Source organism: Podarcis filfolensis (assembly GCF_964270895.1).
Source record: "Podarcis filfolensis genome assembly, chromosome: 10".
NCBI classification, from domain to species: Eukaryota; Metazoa; Chordata; class Lepidosauria; order Squamata; family Lacertidae; genus Podarcis; species Podarcis filfolensis.
In genome coordinates this window covers 69,572,722-69,595,529 of record NC_139612.1, presented here as the reverse complement: position 1 = coordinate 69,595,529, position 22,808 = coordinate 69,572,722, and the positions used below count along the sequence as shown (strand labels likewise).

Sequence of the window (22,808 nt, the reverse complement as noted above, 5' to 3'; positions counted from 1 at the left end):
TTTGACTTCACTCCCGGAGGCACACACTTCATTGTCTCTCGAGACAGATGCCAACAACTACAACAGCTCAAATGATTTCTGCAGTTAATCTCCTGCAGTGACTTGACTGGTAGCCCATGCAAGAATCTTGTAGATATGGTGGACGGTTCTTATTTTATTGAGCTGAAAACAAAGTAAGAGGCAAAACTATACACAGAAATATCTAATCCACCCGTCATAAAAAGCAGGACTGGCCAAACCGTTTGACATTATTAACCTAATGAGCAAAATATACAAAATCCACAAAGCCAATAAGAGGATCAAAGCCATGTTGAGCTGCTCTTCTTCCAGTGCCAAGGATTAAGAGAGGCTCTTCTTCAGACTGCGCGATTCAGAATGTGATTGCCTTTCTGATACACAAGATGGCATTTGGAAGTCCAGGGCCAGAAAGCTCAAGTCTTGGGGGAACGGAAACTGGGACAAAAACACACAAGCATCCAACACTGAAGGAACATCTGCTTGATGAAACTGAGGTTCTGATCTGTGGAAATGGGGAATCATGTAGTTTGTTGACTAAACAGACTCTTGATGCAGCTGCACAAAATGGTATTTGGGTTTAAGAAAAAAGACGTAGTACCTGCATTTCTTGTAAAAACACTTACTTGGTCTCCAACCAGTTTGCCTTCCTGCATTTCCCCAAGGAATCCTGAACATTGCACTTTGGCAAAGGTTTACTAGAAACTCTTAGCTCACTTGTACCATTTCCAGAATTCCTTAGGCAGCTGGCAGTGTCCATAGGCTCCAGGTTTTTGTTTCTTTAAAAAAGGACTAAGAACTGCCAGCCAATAAAAAAGCAGATGGAAAGGGAAAACACTACAAAGCTCAATCAGTCTACTGTGTAAAAAAAGATGATCACCGCAGACCAAGAGGGAGCAACACATATGCCAAGGGCAAACGTCAACCAACCACCAGTCTCGCCATTTATAATAAATACATGATATTTAAATACAACTCATTTCAAATGGTCAGGAAATCACTGCCAGGCGAGGCAAGGTTCAGGATAAATATGGGGAAGAGGAAGCACAGAAGACTTCTGTGACTTGGTTACGTAAGGCAAACGAGCTTAGCTGAAGGGCTTTGCCTACGCTGCAGACTGACCCAGACGCCAGACGGAATACTCACCCCCAATTTTTGGACCCCACCCTATTTAATAGCAGCTGCCCTTCGACAATCAGTTTTACAAGTGCTCAAGATGATCACGCAAATGAACAAAAATCAAATGGGAGAACTGCTCAGCAAGATGTCCACAATAGCTTAAGGATATTGCAGATGACGTCCAACAAACAGCTGAGGAGTGAAACGCTCTCATGCCTATCTTAACATCCCCCAGTCTACAGAGGCGGCACAATTCCAGGCTACTGTTAAAGCTAAGGCAAGGAACAAGCAAAGGCAGGAAAAAACCCAGAGAGAGCCAGGTGGCTGATGAATGCCCAACTCTTTAGTTGCTACGGGGGTTGGTGGTCACTTTTTGTAACCATGCAGAATTTGTTTCATATAAAAATAGAGCTCTTTAAAAAATTCTGTATAAAAAGAAAAGCCCCAAAGGGTAGCTTTTCAAATTGGTGAAGAAAAATGTGTGTGACTGGAACGCATGTGTGCCACATGGAACCCCTAGCGAGATCATTGCTTCTAAGATTTGAGATCCCTTGTACAGGGCGAAACTGAGATGCTGTAGTGTTGCTTCCAGGGGCTTATGAATGCAGACAGGGGTTAAAACGCCACCAGGGATACAACTAGCTTGTAGAGTTAATGGCTGCAGTCACAACTTGAGAAGAAATAGATCCTGATGTTACCCAAATGTTTTGGGACTTTCTGCTCCCATCAGCCCCAGCTGACTTGGCCAGTGGCCAGGGATGATGGGAGCGATGGTTCCAAAACATCTGGAGGGCACCAGGTTGGGGGAGATTGCTCCAGGGCTATTTTATGACAGTGCCATATGGGGAAAGTTGAAGGACGGAAACAAGGCCAAAGTGTCAAATTAGAGACAGCAACCCTTGCCTGCATGAGGAACCACACACAGCCATATCCGTATGGGGTCAACAAAGGCAACTGATGTGGCAGAGACAATTCTACAATTTAGTGCTTTAAATGGTAGGGATGGAGAGTGTCAAGGGAAGACTGTGCCTCCTAGGACATCTAATGGAATCATCTTTGTCCATGGGAAAAGCTTGTGGGATGAGCTGCACCTGGAAAACAGCATACTGGAAATCTGGGCAGATTCTCTCCTAGGAAAGGCCTGCAAAACGGGAGGCAGCTGGAGTCTTGGATCTTTGCTCAAAGTGGATTGTACATTTACGGTCCCCACATGGATTCTTTCAAGGGAATTGTTCCAGCACTAACCACAGTGGAACCTTCCTTCTGTAACAAGTAGGAACAGGAAAAGGGGAAGTTCTCTCTTCCTGCGACCAAAATGGGATACCATTGATTGTGGTTTCCACAGACCCCCAGCTGGTTCACATCGCAGAAACAGAGGCGACCCAGCTCCCCCTTTGGGGTCAGGAGAGAGAGGAAAACAAAGGGGCTTAGGAAGAGCAGGCTGTAAGCTCCGACGCTGCTAAGCAGGATCAGAGTTGCAGCAGTAAGCTGCCCATGACCTCTGGAGCGGCGATGTCCATGCCACAGACCGTTGGCACCATAGCTTAGGACTGCAAGCCAAAAGATAATTGCTCCAGTTTCTATTTGACACCGACAAGAAACCAGCTTGTCTTAAGAGCCAAGGCTGGGGAACACTAGGACCTCTCTGCCTCCTGCAAGGTGAACCACAGGTGGAAGGGAGAACTGATCTGGCACTGATGCCACTCTGAGCTGTTCGGACCACAGCAGAGGTGAAGGCATTTTTTCCTGCGCAGCCAGCCGACTGCGCAAACTGTAAAAGAGAACAGCTGGCAGAGAGACAGAGTGCCACTGGCCTGCTAGTCGATGTGCCATTAATCTCAGGTGTCCTAGCGAGAGAAAGGAAATGTCACAGGGGGAGAGGAGAGAAAAGGGGTCAAAAGGACTCCCCTTTCTGCCAACGCAACAAGCCAAGCAAATTTGCCAGAAGCTATCTGTATGTGAAACGCTGCCCTTTTGAGGTGTTAGTGGCCTCAAAACTACCAGGGGTGGAATTACAGGGCTCCATTGCGATGCTCAGCATCACCCCCAGAGGCAAACAAACAATGGAATTACGAAGTGGGACAGATACATTCTCCCTCCACAACTTCTACTACTCTCCCAAAATCAGGACGTTTTATAGATAAGAGATTTCATCTAGGTGATGGAATGGCTTTGCCTTCTACCCCTTGCATCTTATTTCCAGCATCTTTCACGATCTGGTCCCCAAAGTTATCCTTCAACATTAGGGAAGGGAACTGTGCTGTCCACATATTCACAATCATAGCCTGGAATGGCCACAGCAGGAAAAACAGCCGGCCAAGGTTTATGGCTCTGAAAATCCAGGAAGCGGAGGAGTTACGTTCTTTCCCCTTTATGTACAACTGCTGTTCTTAAGAGTATTTTTGGGACGACGACAAAGAACTCTGGGCAGAAGGCCACAAATTAAACACTCAGATCACCCATTCATTCCTTGGCTGTACCACAAATGTCTAGTTATTATAACTCAAGCACTTAGAACTAACTTTGCTCACGACTAACTTTGCTCATTTTGCTCCATTTCTGTTCAAAGTCCAGTCACGTTTTTGGATTGCTCTGGTTTACATGTTCTCATGTACCAGCAGTTAGGAAATCCCATTACCTTTAGGAGTGGGGGGAGGCAATGACAAACACCAACCAGAGTCTTAGCTGGGAGGTTTAGATAAGGTTAGCCTGTTTCCTTCCCACCCTGGGCTTCTTTTCCACTCCAAAGGTCCTTGGCCTGTGGCGTTTCCCCCTCTCCTATTCCATACCTTGCCCACGTTTGCTCCTCTGCCCCTCTCTGTCCCGTGCACACCACCTTCCTAAAAGCGAAAGACTGGCTGTAGTGATCAAAGGGCCCCAGGAAGAGGGACTCTCTTTTATTGAGTGGGAAACGGACACCGTCTATCTCCAGGGCCTGCTTTGCAGGCTGCTGCTGCTGAGGGAGCGGGTGGAGAGGGCCACCGCTGTGTTGGTGGTGGGCAGGTTCTGGCTGCTCCGCACGGCGGTGGCTTTGGAGTCTCGAGCTGAAGAACCGCGGCTAAGACGGGCTGTAAGAGAGGAAGCAGAACAGGAGGGTGAGTGAGGCAAGCTGGCCTCTAAGCAACCCAGGCCATTTCCTACCGCCACCGACAAGGCACAGCTTGGGACACATCCAGGCCTGGGTCCTTTCCCCTCTTTTGCCCCTGAACCTCTTTGCCCCACTCAATGTTAAAACTTAGGCTGTAAGCTTCTCAGAGCTGGAATCTGTATTTTGGGGGCTTATGTTGATCCTGTAACCTAAATAATAACTTACCTGTGATGATATATATATTGAATTGCTGTATTGAATTGCTGTATGCGGCAGCTAGACCAGTGACTGGGAGCAGCCGCCAAGACCATATAACACCAGTCTTGAAAGACCTACATTGGCTCCCAGTACGTTTCCGAGCACAATTCAAAGTGTTGGTGCTGACCTTGAAAGCCCTAAACGGCCTAGGCCCAGTATACCTGAAGGAGCGTCTCCACCCCCATCGTTCAGCCCGGACACTGAGGTCCAACTCTGAGAGCCTTCTAGCAGTTCCATCCCTGCGAGACACCAAGTTACAGGGAACCAGGCAGAGGGCCTTCTCTGTGGTGGCACCCTCCCTGTGGAAAGCCCTCCCACCAGATGTCAAAGAGAACAACAACTACCAGACTTTTAGAAGACATCTGAAGGCAGCCGTTTAGGGAAGCTTTTAATGTTTAATAGGTTATTGTATTTTAGTGTTTTGTTGGTAGCCGCCCAGAGTGGCTGGGGAAACCCAGCCAGATGGGTGTGGTATAAATAATAAATTATTATTATTATTATTAGGTTGGTTTTAACAGATGTTCTTAGCGTGTATGTTTTAATGACTGCAAGTTTTTTTGAGTGTTTTAAAAAACACCAGAGCAGTAATTCAGAAGTTTACATTTACCATTCTTTCTGACAGACAGAAATTCAGCAGGTGGGGAGGAAGTGAGTCATTGAAATTAATATGCATTGCTAACTTAGGTCCGTAAATTTCATTTGGTCTATTCTATGAGTATGACTAGCATTGGAAACAACCCATTATAATGGATTGCTTTGAAGTCATTTCTGCACCAGAGAGAGTAATTTTAGCCCCCCATCCACACACTCCTGGACTTGTCCCATATTTTGCCTGACCAAAGGTGACAACCCCAGCTGTAGGAGACAGACAGCTAAGTCTTACTGGCGGCATCTGTCGGAAGTTGCTCCTCTTCTAGATAGTACTGTATCTTTTGTAGATCCTCTGCTGTAAATCTCCATTTATTCTCAGCGGGCGGGGGGAGGGGCTGCCTGGGAGTGGCTCTTTTCCGGGCGGTCCCAGGCTGGCTGGCCGATAGGCAAGAGGAAGGAAATGTGCCAGTTACCAGACCTTCGGGGATCTTCTGAGCGACGACTCTGAGACCTGGCAGGCAAGGAAAGAGATTCTGAGAACACAGTCCAGCTTGACACCTTCAGATAATAATAATAATAATAATAATAATAATAATAATAATAATAATAATAATAATAATTTATTATTTATACCCCGCCCATCTGGCTGAGTTTCCCCAGCCACTCTGGGCGGCTCCCAATCAAGTGTTAAAAACAATACAGCGTTAAATATTAAAAACTTCCCTGAACAGGGCTGCCTTAAGATGTCTCCTGAATGTCAGGTAGTTGTTTATCTCTTTGACATCTGACGGGAGGGCGTTCCACAGGGCGGGCGCCACCACCGAGAAGGCCCTCTGCCTGGTTCCCTGTAGCCTCACTTCTCGCAATGAGGGAACTGCCAGGAGGCCCTCGGCGCTGGATCTCAGTGTCCGGGCTGGACGATGGGGGTGGAGACGCTCCTGCAGCATTACTCTGAACATGCTAAAGGCTGACTTAGAATGAAGCCTCTGCCTATATCGGCAGCGGCGTAGCGTGGGTTGTCAGCACCCGGGGCAAGGCAAGTAATTTGCGCCCCCTAACCCCTAACCTGCCGCCGCTGCCAGCTTCTTCTTGCTGCTGCCTGGGCTGGGGTATTTACGGTAAGGTAGCCACGGCGGCGGCGGGTCCGTGTCAGGTGATCTGAGGCGAGTTGCCGCTGGCGCTGCCGCCCAAACGACGCCGCTTGCCCGGAGGAGGAGAAGGGCAGAGAGGCGAGGAAAATGCAATATGGCCCAGCAGCTGCAGCAGCAGCGGCGGCAGGGCTGTGAGGAGGGGCTGCCTGGCGCGCCCTCCGCGGCAAGCACTGAGAGCTGCTGCCTGCCGGATGCCTTCAGCCCGGACGCGCGCACAGCTCGTCGGTTCTGCGAGACATGGGGCTCTGCTACAGCCTGCGTCCGAGGCTCTTCGGCGACTCCGGAGGCGGCGAGCGCCCCCCCCCGATGTTGCGCCCGGTGCAGCCGGCCCCCCTGCACCCCCCACGCTACGCCACTGTATATCGGCATGGTCCATTGCACATTTAGCACTGGAAATGGAGGCAGTGCACATATCACTCTCTCTTTGCGCTGCTGGGCGAGGGAATATGGCGGAAAAAAATCACAGCTTCCTGTTCATTGAAACACTAAGGAAGCAGGGACGAAATGAGGTTTCTGTGTTCAGGGCCAATGTGCTATGCACAGCTCTTTTAAAAGAGAAACCCAGATATATGCAAAGTGTGCTTGATGATTTGCATAACCAGACAGGTCACAAAAGCAGGATTTGGGGCAACTTTGGCATGTGGTTTTGACCTAATTAGCTGAGCCTATTAAACTGGTTTGATCTTTCCAGAAATTTAGCTCTTTAGGCACGTTTGTGTGCAAGCATAGCCACCAGGGCACATCACTGTATGATATGCAATGCATGTCAGTTCTCTAGAGATCACATTGCAAAGTGACCTCTGTGTGTGAGGGCTGGAGGGGAGGGAGAATGGATTTGATGCCTGAAACTAGCAGGTAAATAGCAGGGAAATTCCAGGGCTTCCTACCTCCAGAGAGCATAAACAAGTTTTCAAAACCCCTTTCACACATGGTGGTGGCAGCTTGGCTCGCTACTCTCTCGTCGTCGTCGTACAGAATGATGATCTTTCCATGAGCGTTTTTCTGGCGGGCGGAGGAGCTAAGGCTTGTACAATCAACGGAAGTGGGAAGAGAACAAGATGGTGGCAAAGTCCCGCCCCTGACCCCATCCTCAAGCATTTAGGAATGTCAAGGTAACAGTGCCTGACAGCTCACTCCAATGGCAGATGAGGGGCACCTAGTGAGATTTGGACACAAGCGTCAACACTTTCTCTCAAGGGAAACCAAGGTCAGTAGCCTCAACATTCGGTTTCTGTCAAAGACGGGCAAGCAACAGCTCTCGACTCCATCAAAACAAATTAAAACTCAAATTCTGTATTTGGAAGTGAGCTAAATTAGGTAACATCCCTGGACATTTTAAATGAGGAGATGTGTCTCCTTTTAGTCCTGGGGGACTAAAATGTGTCTCCTTTTAGTCCTGGGGGTAAGGAATAGGATTGGGAGGAAAGAAGATGGATAGTTTATTATAAGGTAAAGGGACCCCTGACCGTTAGGTCCAGTCGTGACTGACTCTGGGGTTGCAGTGCTCATCTCGCTTTATTGGCCGAGGGAGCCGGCGTACAGCTTCCGGGTCATGTGGCCAGCATGACTAAGCCGCATCTGGCGAACCAGAGCAGCGCACGGAAACACCGTTTACCTTCCCGCTGGAGTGGTGCCTATTTATCTACCTGCACTTTGACATGCTTTCGAAGTGCTAGGTTGGCAGGAGCAGGGACCGAGCAACGGGAGCTCACCCCATTGCAGGAATTCGAACCGCCGACCTTCTGATCGGCAAGTCCTAGGCTCTGTGGTTTAACCCACAGCGCCACCCGCATCTCCTCTCCTTAATGGTGTGAGAGGGTGCATGTCAGGGGATGTTGTGGAGAGGAAGGATCATAGACTGGTAAGTAGGAGGAGGTGGGGGCAGCAAAAGCTCCACATATTGGACATTGGCTTGTGCCCAAGTGACATCCCAGGCAGGTATCCTGGAGCCCCAATGCTTCATCTCTCTCCACCCTTCAGATCCCTGAAGTTTTCCCCATTTGCTTTGATCCCCATGGGGTTCCAGACCCACATATGCAAAGGAAACATGGATCTGGAAGACATACTGTGGGGAAAGCAGCGAAATATGATGATCAAGTGGATCTGAGCACAGAAGTGAGCTTTCCTCAAAGGGAAGGTTACGGGACCGTGAGCTTTGCTTCCTGTGGGGTTAGGGCTCCTGATCAAGCTGTGCATTTGAAGCAGAAATAGCAGCAGAACACCAAGAGGCTTCTTTGGATGAAGGATACGTATTCCAAAATGTTATTCGTATAGGGATTCATGGTTCTGGATAGCGTGGCGATTGGGTAGGAGTAAGCTGCAAAGGGAAGAGAAAAGCAAGCTTAGAACAGAAGAGAGAAACTAAGCAGGCCTGTTCTCATTTTCTATAGCTGAAAAAGCACACACACAAAATCATATTGGAATTGTGAGCATCCATTTGAAGGTGGGAGGATGGTTCTCTAGCTCTTAAGGTAGGACAATGCTGGACATAAGAAGCCAGAGCAGAGGCTTAGCGGTCCGTCCACTTCCAAGCAAGAGCAGCAGTGCTAAGTGAAGAACCCCAGTGTGAGAAGACACCTTGACCACTTTTTTCCTCTCTCGGTTCACTAGCTAAGACAGAGAATAATAATAATTTATTATTTATACCCCACCCATCTGGCTGGGTTTCCCCAGCCACTCTGGGCGGTTTCCAACAAAACACTAAAATACAATAACCTATTAAACATTAAAAGCTTTCCTAAACAGGGCTGCCTTAAGGTGTCTTCTAAAAGTTTGGTAGTTATTTTTCTCTTTGACATCTAGTGGGAGGGCGTTCCACAGGGCGGGTGCCACTACCGAGAAGGCCCTCTGCCTGGTTCCCTGTAACTTTGCTTCTCGCAGTGAGGGAACCGCCAGAAGACCCTCAGAGCTGGACCTCAGTGTCTGGGCTGAATGATGGGGGTGGAGACGCTCCTTCAGGTATACTGGACCAAGGCCGTTTAGGGCTTTAAAGATCAACACCAACACTTTGAATTGTGCTCGGAAACGGGAAAGGGGAGGGAAAGAGAAAAGGCTGATCACACTAGTGAATTTCTTTTTCTTCACAAAGCTCAGCAGAAGCCCTTACTTTCTCCCACTGGGACTGAAACTGGGAGGGTGGAACTCCAACATATGCATGCCAGTTGTACAGATCTGCTGCTGAAGCAGATGGGCCAAATACCTCTTCCAGGATGCCTTCTCCTATTGAGGGAGGAGGCCAAGCCTAGGAGACAGACTTGCAGCTTGGACTGCATTTGTAAACCGCTCCCCCCGCCCTTTCCTGATGTAGTCACCTCTGGTACCAAGGAGTGCGGTAGGATCCCCAGTCTTACAGAGTTGCTTCTAAGCAGGCTCCGTGTCGGCAGATAGCAAATCCCAGAGGAGGAAGCCTGTTACTTGTGGACAGCACAAATGACTCAGAAACCTGTGTTAATCTTTAAGCAGCTTTTTGTGATTTTTAAAAGACATCTGAAGGCTAAGTTTTTAGTGTCAGATGTTGTACTAAGTTTTTACTATTTTTGCTGGGAGCTGCCCAGAGTGGCTGGGGCAACCCGATCAGATGGGCAGCATATAAATGAATGAATGAATGAATGAATGTTATTGTTATGCTTTGTGGGCCAGAGTCCACTTTGTCAAGTGCACAAAATTATCACCTGAGCAGGTAGGTGTGGTGACTGCTCTGAGCTCTGTGGATGAAGGGCAGTATACAAACTGAATATATAAATAAAATAGTGTGTTATCACATTGGTGACCACTTTACAGAATGAATTCATGCAGTGGTGATTGGGGAGTCAGTTGCTCATTGCCTTCTCCTGAGCTAGAAAACAGCCTGCAGTACTTGGAGCTCTTTTTAAGAAGCCAGGTGTCAGGGGAGGGAGGCAGGGGGGCCGTTGGGATACAGAGAGCCTCCGAAACTCTTGAGGAGCAGTTCCTCTTCCAGCGGTGGGAAAAGCCACACCTCCAGTGGAGAAGAGAGGGAAGGGGCCAGCCAAGTGAGGAAAGGGCTGGAGGATGCTGCTGAGAGCTCCACCACCTCATCTCGCCAGGCTGGCCAGGAGGGATGCACGCCACCTTGTGCAGAGGGGTGAAATGCAAGGAGGGGAGGAGGAGGCTTGGGGTGCCGAAGTTCTTATGTTGGGGAAGAAGCCGGAAGGGGCCACTCCCGGATTCTGCAAGTGACTGAGACGGAAATGAACTTGGTAGATCTGCACTGTAAATAGTTTGCACAATAAAACCTGCAAAAGCCAGGTCGGAGTCATGAGCAACCACCACCGCCATCTGACACCAGGGAGAGTCAAAAGGCATCAGCAGATGTAAGTTGGAATACTGGAAGCAGCTCTTGCCTTCAGAGAAGGTGGACACCTCCACAACGTTCTCTGCAGCTTGTAGGCTGCTTTGTCCATTCTGGTTTTCTCTAAAGGTGATCAACCTCTGCAAGAGGGGGGGGATGCTTATGGTGCACCCCCACTCACGCAACCCTTGGGGTGATGCTCTGGCTGCCTCACCTCCCACTATGTGGCACTGCTCAAACGCATCCCGCTCTCGCACGTCCAGCAGCAGGTAGGGGCAGTCGGGGTAAGGTCTGTCTTTCGCAAAGTTTTCAGTTTTCTTCGGGGCATCTCTCCCCAGGTCCAGCTCACCCACGCCACTGATGACACTGGGAGAAAGAGGAGCCATTAACTTCAGGATAAGGGCAAAATAAGAACCACCATCAACCTGTCAGGTCAAAATACCGTATTTTTCGCTCTATAAGATGCACTTTTCCCCTCCTAAAAAGTAAGGGGAAATGTGTGTGCGTCTTATGGAGCGAATGCAGGCTGCGCCGCTATCCCAGAAGCCAGAACACCGAGAGGGATCGCTGCACAGTTATATCCCTCTTGCTGTTCTGGCTTCTGGGATTCAGAATATTTTTTTTTCTTGTTTTCCTCCTCCAAAAACTAGTTGCGTCTTATGGTCTGGTGCGTCTTACAGAGCGAAAAATACGGTAGTATGTTTCTGTGGTTATCAGTGCTAGGCGGAAGCCGATCAAAGGAGCCAGCAATTCAGTGACAGACAGACACTGCCCTCTGAGTTCAGAACAGACAGCAATCCAGCCAGTTTCCTAGGTGATGAATCCTGTACCCCCTTAAGATCCCAGGGGGAGGTTCTGCTCCTGGTGCCAATGACTAAGAGCATCTGAAGATACCCTAACCTACTCTGCAGGGTTCTTGTGAAGATAAAATGGGAGAGCAAATGATTCTTTGAACTTAATGGGAAAAGGTGAGGTTAAATATAAGGACAGAGACGTGGGTGGCGCTGTGGGTTAAACCACAGAGCCTAGGACTTGCCGATCAGAAGGTCGGCAGTTCGAATCCCCGCGACGGGGTGAGCTCCCGTTGCTCGGTCCCTGCTCCTGCCAACCTAGCTGTTCAAAAGCACGTCAAAGTGCAAGTAGATAAATAGGTACTGCTCCGGTGGGAAGGTAAACGGCGTTTCCGTGCGCTGCTCTGGTTTGCCAGAAGCGGCTTAGTCATGCTGGCCACATGACCCGGAAGCTGTACGCTGGCTCCCTCGGCCAGTAAAGCGAGATGAGCGCCGCAACCCCAGAGTCGGTCACGACAGGGGTCCCTTTACCTTTACATATAAGGACAAAAGCCCAGCTAGTCCAGGGGTGGGGAACATCTGGTCCGTGGGCCAAATGTGACCCTCTAGGCTTCCCAACTCTAGGCTGCCCACTGAACACTCCCCAATGCTTGTGAGAAGTTCACAAGCAGGGCATGAACGCAGTAGCCCCCCTCCTGCTGTTTGTCCCCAGCAGCTGGTATGAAGGTATGCTCCTTCCTGAGATTCCATTTAGCTGATGGCTAACGGTCATTGGTAGAAAAGGACATGGGTGCCCAGCTAGAACAAGGAGGGAGGCTTCTATGATCACAGTTGTTTGCTTTCCAACTCCTTTCTCATGGAAGCTTGACTGATCAAGTCTCATCCAACTTTTTGGAAAGGCTATCAAACGTGCCAAGAGCCCGATGGACCTGCTTTAGCATTTTAAGCCAAGCTAAGCAATGGTTTGGAATACCATGTGTTGCTTTTGGAGTCTCATCTATTCGTATTGGCGCACTTCATCAAATTGCATCACTGATTTTTTCCAAACCCGTCTTTGCAGGGAGCAAAAGGAATCATGGCAGGTGGAAGGAAGGAAGCCCGAGCACAGAGACAGACTCTTGGATACCTCTGTAGGGTGGAACGATACGACTCCCCGGCTCCGGTGTTGTTTATGAACAGGATGGGACTGGCTGGTTTGTCACCAGGGCTGCTTTTGCCATTGGTCTCTGCCGCCATGTCAGGGCTGTTATCTGCAGGAGCAGCATCGCCTTCTGAAACAGGGGTGAGGGGAAGGCAGATATTTCATTGAAAAAGATATTTATCTAAAAGCATTTCTGAATCTCTTAAGACCTTTGAATCTCTCAATGGTGTACAAAATGAGAAAAACAATAAAGACAGAAATTTGGTAATAACAGGGTTTAGTCTGAGGAGTCAGGGTAAGTGCAGGGATAAGTTAGGCTGGGATTCTGCTGTAGAGGATGAGACAGAGGCTATCTCCAAAGCCTCTAGACTGTATGGACAATAAGCTTTCCAGAGATGTAGAAGTGCTCTTCTCCCCTTGTAGCACATGATTATATTTGCATTCATTTGCTCACAGGAAACCAAATTTTCAGGACTTGCCAAATCCCAAAGCCTCCTGCTAGGGACAGAACCAGCACCCATTGGACAGTGTTTGTGATATCACTGATGACAAGACACAATGCCCACTATTTGGCATGCATCTATCTCCGTGATAATCTTTTAACTTTTAACAAGTGCTTACTTTGTCACATAAGAACCCAAACAGTTGCTTAAATAAGGAAAAAAAGCAGTAAGCAGACCTCTGTGTGGGGAAAGGCCGTAGCCCAGCGGCAGAGGACATGCTTTATATAAGCAGAACATCCCAGGTTTGATACTAAAACAGGATCTCAGGTCATAGGTCGGGGGAAACCAAGTAGCCAGCGCCAGACAAAATGGACCACTAGCACAAAGTTACAAGGCAGGACTTTATGCCTACACTTCTTTCCTTGTAGTAGTATTCTACCATTTCCAAGAACCTTAAAAAAATGAATTTCTTAGAAGCCCCGGACCTTACCATCAAACTTTTGAATTTCCTCACATGGTACTTCTGAGTTTTCATCAGCTAGGGAAGCAACCTGGGTCACCTGTGGATTGAGGCAAGGACATGATCAAAAGCAGCTCGGCAAAAACGTTGTTCTGGGGCTCAGGAAGCAGCATCGGTCCAGAGGAAGGCCAACCCTAGTGTGAGTTTTCATGGAATCACAGAATCCCGAGGGTCATATTGAGGCATCTTTATTTCTGCTTCACATACTGTAGTTTAATATCAGGGTTGACACCTGAGGGGCCCAAGAACCCTTGAATCCTGCTAGTTGTCCAGGATATTAAACGATGAAAGTCTCATTTGCAAAAGTATGGCGAGCTCACAGATATGATCGTCTGCTATACAAGAGCTGGGGTGGGAGCAGGGGATAATAGGAACTTATGAGAAGCATTTGAACTACTGTGAATACAGTGGGACACTTCAGGAAAAATGCAGTTTAAGGACAGAACATACCAGCTGGGCGAAAGTAGTCACTTTCAGTCTCTTGAAGAGCTCATCTTTCTTGTATCTGTAATCTGGAAAACAGTGAAGAGGTGTAATCTATGAGAAAACTTTGGCAGTACCATTGCATTAGTCCCATGTATTATACTTGCATTCCGCTCTTCTTCAAAGGATGTATGAAAACTTATGAACCTTAGAAAAAGGTTACCAAGCGTTCCTGTTTCCCAGGGACAGTCCCCAGATTTACAAATCATTCCTGTGACAAAACCCATCTATTTAGTAGGAAGTTGAAAAGTGTCCCCAGATTCATTGAAAAAAATCTGGTAACCTTATCTTAGAACGAAATCTAATCTCACTCCCTACCACCTTGAACGGGATTGTGCAGGGAACAGAGCCCAAACCCCTCAGATCTATCCAACTAAAGATTCACCCAATTCCCAGGCCAATTCCCTCTCTCAAGGTTGGGGAAATCTGTGGCCTGCCATACATTATTGGACTCCCTCCATATCCCTGATCACTAGCCATGCTGGCTGGGTCTGGTGGGAGTTGCATGCCATCATCATCATCTGGAGGGTGACAGGTTCCTCAGCCCTGCACTATCTACTGCTGCCTTCACAGAGGGTTGGAGGTGGGATCCAAAAGGTCACCTAAGACCTCCTTCTAACCAAAGAAAGCCCTTCCTCAAATCAGCAGCACCAGTTACTTCATGCAATCCAGCCCACACTGAACTAACAAGCAGAGGACTGAGCACACTGAAGCACAAGCCTGCATACAACTCTGAATGATGTGAGAAAGCAAGACAAGGATCACAACCACTCCATGGATATTCATCAGGTCACCATATACAACATGCTGCTAAACTGAGCATGACTGAACTTTGCTTTTCAGCTACCAACACCTCAAATGAAACAAGCTTAGCACCACCTGCCACGAAGTAAATACTTATTTATTATTTTCCCTGCCAGGCTGGTCCAGGGGCATTATAAAAAGGATGGATATGGATATCCAACAATTTGCTGTCCTTAAGAAGAAGAGTTTGGATTTGATATCCCGCTTTATCACTACCCGAAGGAGTCTCAAAGCAGCTAACATTCTCCTTTCCCTTCCTCCCCTACAACAAACACTCTGTGAGGTGAGTGGGGCTGAGAGACTTCAGAGAAGTGTGACTAGCCCAAGGTCACCCAGCAGCTGCATGTGGAGGAGCGGAGACGCGAACCCGGTTCACCAGATTACGAATCTACCGCTTTTAACCACTACACCACACTGGCTCTCCTTAAGGGAAGAGAAGAAAATCTACAGCTCCCATCAGCACCAGCCAGCAGGGAGCTGTGGCCCAAAGCAGTTAGGGGCATCAGATAGAAGAGAAAATTAACAGAGCCACTTTGTCCCACAACATCAGCACAACATACCTGGAACTGATTCAGAAGGTCCCTTTAAGGTTCCAGACATCTTGAAGCAAAGATTCAGAGACAACCAACATACAACTGTTCAGAAGAGTCTAGAACTCCTCAGGAGCAGCAAAACAAGATTTACGATGAGAAGAAAACTAGGTGGTTTGTTTCTCACCCCTGTCCACCAGATAGGCAAATGAGGACTACACCTGCTGGCTTCTCAGTTTTGATTTTCTAGCCTCGTAGCTGTTTTTCTCAAGTTACAGAAGAGACAGAGGCAACACTGTACCAGGCATTTAAGCCTGTGTCCAACTGGTGTCGTCTATCCATGAGAAATCAAAGATGGTTAGCAAATTATCTGAACCACACAAGGTGCTATTCACCACCGGCCCAGTGAGAGGGTACCTGCATCTAAGCTTCTTGAAGTGGGATTTATAGAGGAAAAAAAGAATCTGACACAAAAGAGGCACTCGGGTTTGCACAACAGGGAGTGCAGAGGAAGAAAGGGACAGAAACACAACAAGTTTTGTAGCGGTGATACGACGAGACCGCTGCTAAGATTTCAGTACTCAAAAGCAATCTCTGAACAAAAGAATGTTGTGGAACAAAGTAACTTCATTTCTAGTTGACCAAAGCAATTGCAACTAAAAAAAAAGGAGTGCAGAGTGAGGAAAAGCCAAAACAGTTTTGTTTTTGAAAAATACACCAGAAATCCCTTTGTATTCTAAGTATGTAATGTGACTTGCTACTTGAACCGTACAAAGCTTAAAAAGACAGTTCTCAGAATTAATTAAGCTGAGAATCTTAGCATTCGTTTTGGAAAGCTTCCAGTCCCCATTTTTGCACAATGATGTTCTGAAAATGCACGCAGTGACATAGGCACACTTTGGTGAAGATTAATCCCTGGACGTGACTTTCCCTGAACAGAGATGCTTTGAATTTGGGTTGCGGGAGATCTCAGAATCATAGAATTGTAGAGTTGTAAGGGACCCTTAAAAGCAGAGAGATCACCTTGCCAACAAAGGCCTGTATAGTTAAAGCTATGGTTTTCCCAGTAGTGATGTATGGAAGTGAGAGCTGGACCATAAAGGAGGCTGATCACCGAAGAATTGATGCTTTTGAATTCTGGTGCTGGAGGAGACTCTTGAGAGCCCCATGGACTGCAGGAAGATCAAACCTCTCCATTCTGAAGGAAATCAGCCCTGAGTGTTCACTAGAAGGACAGATCCTGAAGCTGAGGTTCCAAGACTTTGGCCACCTCATGAGAAGAGAAAACTCCCTGGAAAAGACCCTGATGTTGGGGAAGATGGAGGGCACAAGGAGAAGGGGACGACAGAGGACGAGGTGGTGGGACAGTGTTCTCGAAGCTACCAGCATGAGTTTGACCAAACTGCGGGAGGCAGTGGAAGACAGGAGTGCCTGGCGTGCTCTGGTCCAGGGGGTCACGAAGAGGCGGAGACGACTAAACGACTAAACACCAACAACAAGGGACCCTGAGGGTCATCTAACCCAACTCCCTGCAATGTAGGAATCTCAGCCAGATCATACATGACAGCAATTGCAAAGATGCCAACAATGTGTTAATTCCAGGACCCCTGCCCCCTGCTTGGGTGGGAACAATCCCAAGTCACATGGCAGAGCCTCAAAGTGCTAAACCCACTACAACAAGTTATCCTGCATTGCCCCCCCCAAGCTCGATCTGTGGGTTACAGTGGATTACAGAAGTCTAAGTGGTGGTTGTGATGTTACTCACTTCTTTTGATCTCTTCCAGTTTTTCAGTGTATTTGGTCATACTGCTACCTACAAGAGAACATACACCCAATGATGCATCCTTTCCCACCGGATATGTGCGATTAATTCATTCCACAGCAATATAAATGTTGGGGAAATGTTGGGAGAAATCTTAACTGTTACCAAGGCCTCACCTCACCTGTTTATTCCAAGTTAATCCTATGCTCATAATCCTTAATGTGGATTAGTAGGGCTGGAAAATCATAGGCATCCAAAAATAGTTAATGCTAGGTCTGTGAGGCTTGAAATATATATTTTATTTATTGCATTTTAGTCCTGCTCTTCTTTCAAGGAGCTCAGGGTGGCAAACGTGATTTCACCTGTCCCATCTGACTCTTGCAACCATCCTCTTAAATAAGTAGGGCTGAAATGAAATAAAGAACCAACTTTTCTAATACTTCCACTTCTGATTGCCTTATGGCAATTCTTATTCATCATAGGTGACCAAATACTTATGTTTACAAGCCTTCTCTAACAAGATTATCAAATGTGCTGACTTTCTAATAGCTTGTACTAAGTTTACTCTGAGACCTAAGTCACAAAAGCACATTATTACCTCATGATCTGACATCACAGACCACAACCCTTGAAAGGTAACAACCTCCGGGATATAGGGAAAAAATTCCACGGATTGGACGTAGCAAGGGAAAGGTTTCTGTCTCACTTTTCTCTGATTAATACATTTCTATCCAAGCAGAGAGATGTTCACTTACCTGTGTCAAGGCGAGTTTTTACATGCTGGTATTTAGGATTCTGTGGGATCCTTTTGGTCAAAAACTGTTGTGTTTTTGAAAGAAAAAAGGAAAGAGAGAAACCTTCAGTATACACAACAGGTAACCCAAGTATGGAGTGAAGAACTGGAATGCCAGATGAGATCTGAACATAATTGCTGAAACAAGAGTGTAGCAAGAAAATTTGGGCAGTAGTAGTCCTAAACCCAAGAGCCAATATACTAAGATATGCAAAGAGGCAAATGGCATTAGACACATTTTATCACAACACAAACTTTATTTCTTCCTCCAACCTCTACCAAGGCCACACATCTATTACCCCTACTCTAACAGCTTTACTCCAGTTCAATCGCTGAGTTTAACCAAGGGGATCCTTTTTATTTATTTACCAAATATGCCATCCATCCTTACTATAGGAGTTTATTATGCTGGTCCTTTCTCCTCCCCTAGAAAGGAAAAGCAAGTCTTATTATTATAGGCCCATTCCACAATGTCCATGCACCATGCAGGGCTACAGGTCACAGTGATCTGTCGGTACCAATGTGACCCCTGAGACTCCCAGTGCACCTCAGGGAAATGTAGGATGAGGAGATGATCTAACAACCCAGCTGTCCTGTTGCTTCCAGTAATGCTAGACTGACACAGTGTATTGGTTTTAACAGGCCCCCAGGAACAGCAGGGCCTTGTCTTCATGCTGTGCATTGGGGAGTTAGCAAGTCTACTTTAACTAATCATAGTGGGCTTCATTCCTTTGAATAGGAGGCTCAAAGACTGCTGATCCTGGCTAGGTGGTGTTCAAACTACCACGCAGTCAGAGCAGCACCGGAAGGACCAGAGTGGCTGGGTTATTTGATGTCCTGGTTCCAAATGGACTCACGGCCTGCTAGGGCAAATAGGCATCAGCACAGAACAGTAAACTGCCAGACAGCACACAGATATTGTGGCTTGAGCTCAGGCAATTACATGCCCTGGAAATGATTCTCTTCAGTTTGATTCCTATCAACTTTCAGCAAAAGTGTAGGGCTGAAAAAATAACCCAGATTCCTAGGAGCCAGCATAAAAGTTATTGGTGCCTGTCCAAAGAGGCACCCAGTAGCTTTGCAGCCTTGTTCACTTGTCCAACTGACAATGCCGTATTATATACAACTGCCTCAAAGGTCCATTCACACGATCCTGTTAAAATGGCAATTATTGAATCAAATAAATTGTTTTAAACTACGCTCCTCCTCACAATGAGGTAGGTTGGCAAAGTATTTGTGTCATTGCTTCTCTCTCTCATGCACACACACACACCACACCATATCACCACAGGTTCCTACCCAAAACTCTGCAGCAGCACAGAGAAGCAAGAATTCTGATATACATTCACAACAGAGTTTTCCCCAGGCCTGCTTGGAGATGCTAGAGATTGAACCAGAGACGTTCTGCATTCAAAGCATCATGTGCTCCACCAACGAGCTGCAGCCTCCCTTCTGAACAGAGTGTCACAACCAATCATTAATTTAGTTATGTCTGACAACATAACGAATGAAAGCAGTTGTTTGGGTAGAACAATATTTCAGCAGGACTTTGCCACCAGCCCACTGCCATCTCAGTCCTGACGCTCCAAAGTCACTGCAGAGTCGGGGAACCTGTGGCTTTCCAAATGATACTGGACTCCAACTCCCATCAATCCCAGCCAGTCTGGCCAATCAATGGTCAGGGATGGAGGGAGCTGTCTGGTCAATCAATGGTAAGGGATGCTGCCACCCTCCTTCTGACTAAAAAAAAAAAATGTTTTGGAAAGGAAGTTCAGTCTGGCCAATCAGTGGCCAGGGACGGAGGGAGCAACATCTGGAGGGCCACAGGTTTCCCACCCAGAGTCACATGTCATTCATAAAGCAATTTCAACATCCGTCCATTAAATCACCAATATGAGGTGGAGAGAGCGTTCATTACAGAAACCATGCAGGGCAAAGGGAAACCCAAAGCCAAGACAAGAGCTCAGTTAAAAGGATGCAGCAATCATGTACTATGCGTTATGACTACCTACCCACCAACATGGTCAACCTAGTAAGCCTCCATCAATCACAGTGAGTTACAAGTATGAGGTCTCTAGCCAGAGAAAATGACAGAGAAAATTCTTCCCCAGATCCTTGGCTGGAACTCAAATCCAGTCTCCCATATCCCACTGGCTCTCACATTCAGTTGGCATCACCAGGGTAACAGCAGGAAATTTAAACAGTACCATGATTTGGTACCTGCCTTCCACATCAGCGGAAGCAGGAAGCATCAATATGAGAAAGCCAGAGCTTTCTTTCCGAAACCTGTTTTTTAAAAATCAGAATGAGGGTGGCAGCAGCAGCAAATGTGCAACTCAGGCACCTAAGACAAGATATTACAGCAGCCCTGCCGGATACAACAGGTCTAGCACCCTGCTTCCTGTACCAGCCAACAGGATGCTTCTGAGAAGCTCGCAAGTTTGTCTCCTAGCAACTGCTCCTGGAAGGTATACTGCTCCTGACTGTGGAAGTTCCATACAGCCCGAGTGGCTAATGGCTACAAGAAGTCCTCTCCCCTCCCACAAATGTCTCTCTTTTTTTTAATATAAATTTTTATTCAGTTTTTCCTTTACAAATTGATCAACACAACCATGTTCTCAGATTTCCAATTTTTGTACTTCCACCAGCTCCTCCACCAATCATCCATATTTGCTATCTTTACGCATTTTCTCTATATAATATTGCCAATTGAATATCCTTTCGTCTCTATTTCTTTTTTACAATACACCTTCGACTATCACAAAACCTCTTTAAAACCCACTAGCGCTGTCTGTTCATCACATATGTTTTCCAGATAATCCGTAAACTTTGCCCAGTCCTCGATGAACTTGTGATCCCTCTGGTATCTAATTTTCCCAGTCATTTTGTCCAATTCTGCATAGTCCATAAGTTTCATTCTCCACTCTTCAAGGGTCGGTAGTTCCTCTTGTTTCCATTTTTGGGCCATTAATATTCTTGCCGCTGTTACTGCATATTGGAAAAGTTTATAATCCCTTCTATTCATCTCTCTTCCTGTTATTCCTAACAAAAAGGCTTCTGGTTTCTTTACAAATGTATATTTAAACATCTTTTTCAACTCATTGTATATCATTTCCCAGAAACCTTTTACCTTCTTACATTCCCACCACATATGAAAGAATGATCCTTCTTTTTCTTTACATTTCTAGCACTTATTACATGTTTTAAACATTTAAATGTTTAAAAAAATGTTTTTTTCCACAAATGTCTCTAGTCCCCTCTGAGAAGCCTGGGTTGAGTGAAACAACCCCCCACCGCCACCCCCCAAAAAAACCATTTTTATTTTATCTTATTAAATTTGTATACTTTTCATCCGAAGCTCTAAGGCGGATTCACAGCATAAAAACACAACATAGAAACACAGAATAAAAAGGAGAATAAGACAATAATAGACCCCCTCCCGCAATGAAAGAGTCTATGGTAGGGGCTCTCTAGGGACTCAAATCCAGGGCTTATTGGGAACCCCAAAAAAAGAAAGAGCGTGAAAAATCTTTGCCCCACCCCTTCCCCCCCAAAAAAGTGTGTGTGGGGAGAGCAGCCTCTTTGGGGAGCCCGCCCCAAATTACAAAATCCAAGGTCGGCATGTGACATTAATATGTGTGAGATAGAGAGAAAGAAAGAAATAAAGAAAGAAAGGCTACTCTTCTTCTTCTTATGCAGGTCCAGTGTTGCTTGAGATACTACTACTACTACTAATAATAATAAATTTTATTTATACCCCGCCCTCCCCAGCCAAGGCCGGGCTCAGGGCGGCTAACAAGCAAGAATAAAAACAAGTTGAATGAATACAACTTAAAAACAAGATTAAAATACATTATTATTAGTAGTAGTAGGCTGGTATTATAACATTAATTAAAAACTGCTAGGGTTAATAGAAACAGCAAAGAACCAAAGAATTAAAATGCAAGCTATGTAAAAACCCAACATTAAAACATTAAAACACAGAGGGGACCCCGCCTAAAATGAGGACCACAACCCCCCCCAAAAAGGAGGGATAAGGTGCTGTTTGAGGGAGAGGCCCCCCAAAGGAGGAGAAAAGGCGCCATAGCTGGGCTTCAGGGGGGGTCGTGGGGGGACCCCAAAAACGAAGGGCGACCCCCCCATACACAACACCCCGTTTGGGCTTCGTGAGGGGGGAGAGCAGAGGGGCGACGGGGTCTCCCGGGGCTCCCCGCAGGGGCCGAGCCCTCACCTCAGGGTCCCCGATGCGCCTCCTCGCCGACATCCTGCCCAACTGTCAGCGTCGCCTTCCCACCGCCCCGCCCCCTCCCCTCGCGCCCGCCCCCGCGCCCCCCCTCGACCAATCACCGCCTCTCCGGCCGGCGTGCCACCGCCCCGATTGGCCCGCCTCTCGCCGCGCAGAGAGCCAATCGGCGCTCTCCCGCGCGCTCTCCCTCTTAAAATCCTTTGTGAGGGCTTTTTGGCGTGCGTTTAAAGTCCCGGCGCGTAGGCGAGGAGGCGCCGCGCGTGCGCACCGTGAAAAAAAAGAGGCGTCTGTGGTTACCGAGGCAACGCGAGGACGCCTCCGCGTGAGGTGGCATTGTGACGTCATGAGCCCTGCCGCTGGTGTCCTTCCGCCGGAGGCTCTTAGATTAAAGCAGAGGGTCCTTTAGAAAAATAGTGCGGAGGATTTTGGGGGGCGGCCGGGCGAGGGGTGCTTCTGGTGCCTTGTGTCCGGCCGTGGGCTTCCAGCTGGGGTACTGGGTTGCGTCTGCCGGGAGCAGGATGTTAATCTACATAGGAAATACTACCCTCCCAGCTCGAGGGCCGCATTCCTCTCTATGAAAGCTTCTAGGGGCCACATGCGAGTGGTTCTGTTGCTCTTCCTATTATGAAATTGCTTTTGCAGCGCTTATTTGAAAGGGATCCCTTTTTTATGCTTTTTTGAGCGTGATTTTTGTGTGTGTGGAAAACCAGCATGCAAATAAAATGAATGCATATTATTATTATTATTGTTATTATTATTTAATA

At 47.2% G+C, this 22,808-nt stretch overlaps 1 protein-coding gene across 1 annotated transcript; it reads right to left on the bottom strand.

Annotated features, from left to right (window-relative positions):
- Positions 1 to 3,995: 3,995 nt before the first annotated feature.
- Positions 3,996 to 22,110, bottom strand: CEP41 (centrosomal protein 41). The gene is made up of 11 exons (XM_083573051.1): positions 22,030 to 22,110; positions 17,761 to 17,824; positions 17,009 to 17,056; positions 13,877 to 13,938; positions 13,397 to 13,466; positions 12,449 to 12,593; positions 10,746 to 10,897; positions 8,472 to 8,539; positions 7,110 to 7,224; positions 5,364 to 5,582; positions 3,996 to 4,202 (listed from the first exon to the last, which is right to left on the bottom strand). Exons 1-11 carry the CDS (start codon positions 22,060 to 22,062, stop codon positions 4,057 to 4,059), a joined length of 1,122 nt encoding a protein of 373 aa, XP_083429177.1. The 5' UTR covers positions 22,063 to 22,110; the 3' UTR covers positions 3,996 to 4,056.
- Positions 22,111 to 22,808: the final 698 nt, after the last annotated feature.

What these genes read in the sequence shown, in the direction of transcription:
- CEP41 (XM_083573051.1), bottom strand. Translation starts at nt 22,062, where the DNA reads ATGTCGGCGAGGAGGCGCATCGGGGACCCTGAG. An exon ending in TGACTACTTTCGCCCAGCTG is followed by an intron (nt 13,467 to 13,876) that starts GTATGTTCTGTC and finishes CTCAATCCACAG; the next exon opens with GTGACCCAGGTTGCTTCCCT. An exon ending in CGAATAACATTTTGGAATAC is followed by an intron (nt 7,225 to 8,471) that starts GTATCCTTCATC and finishes TCCGCCCGCCAG; the next exon opens with AAAAACGCTCATGGAAAGAT.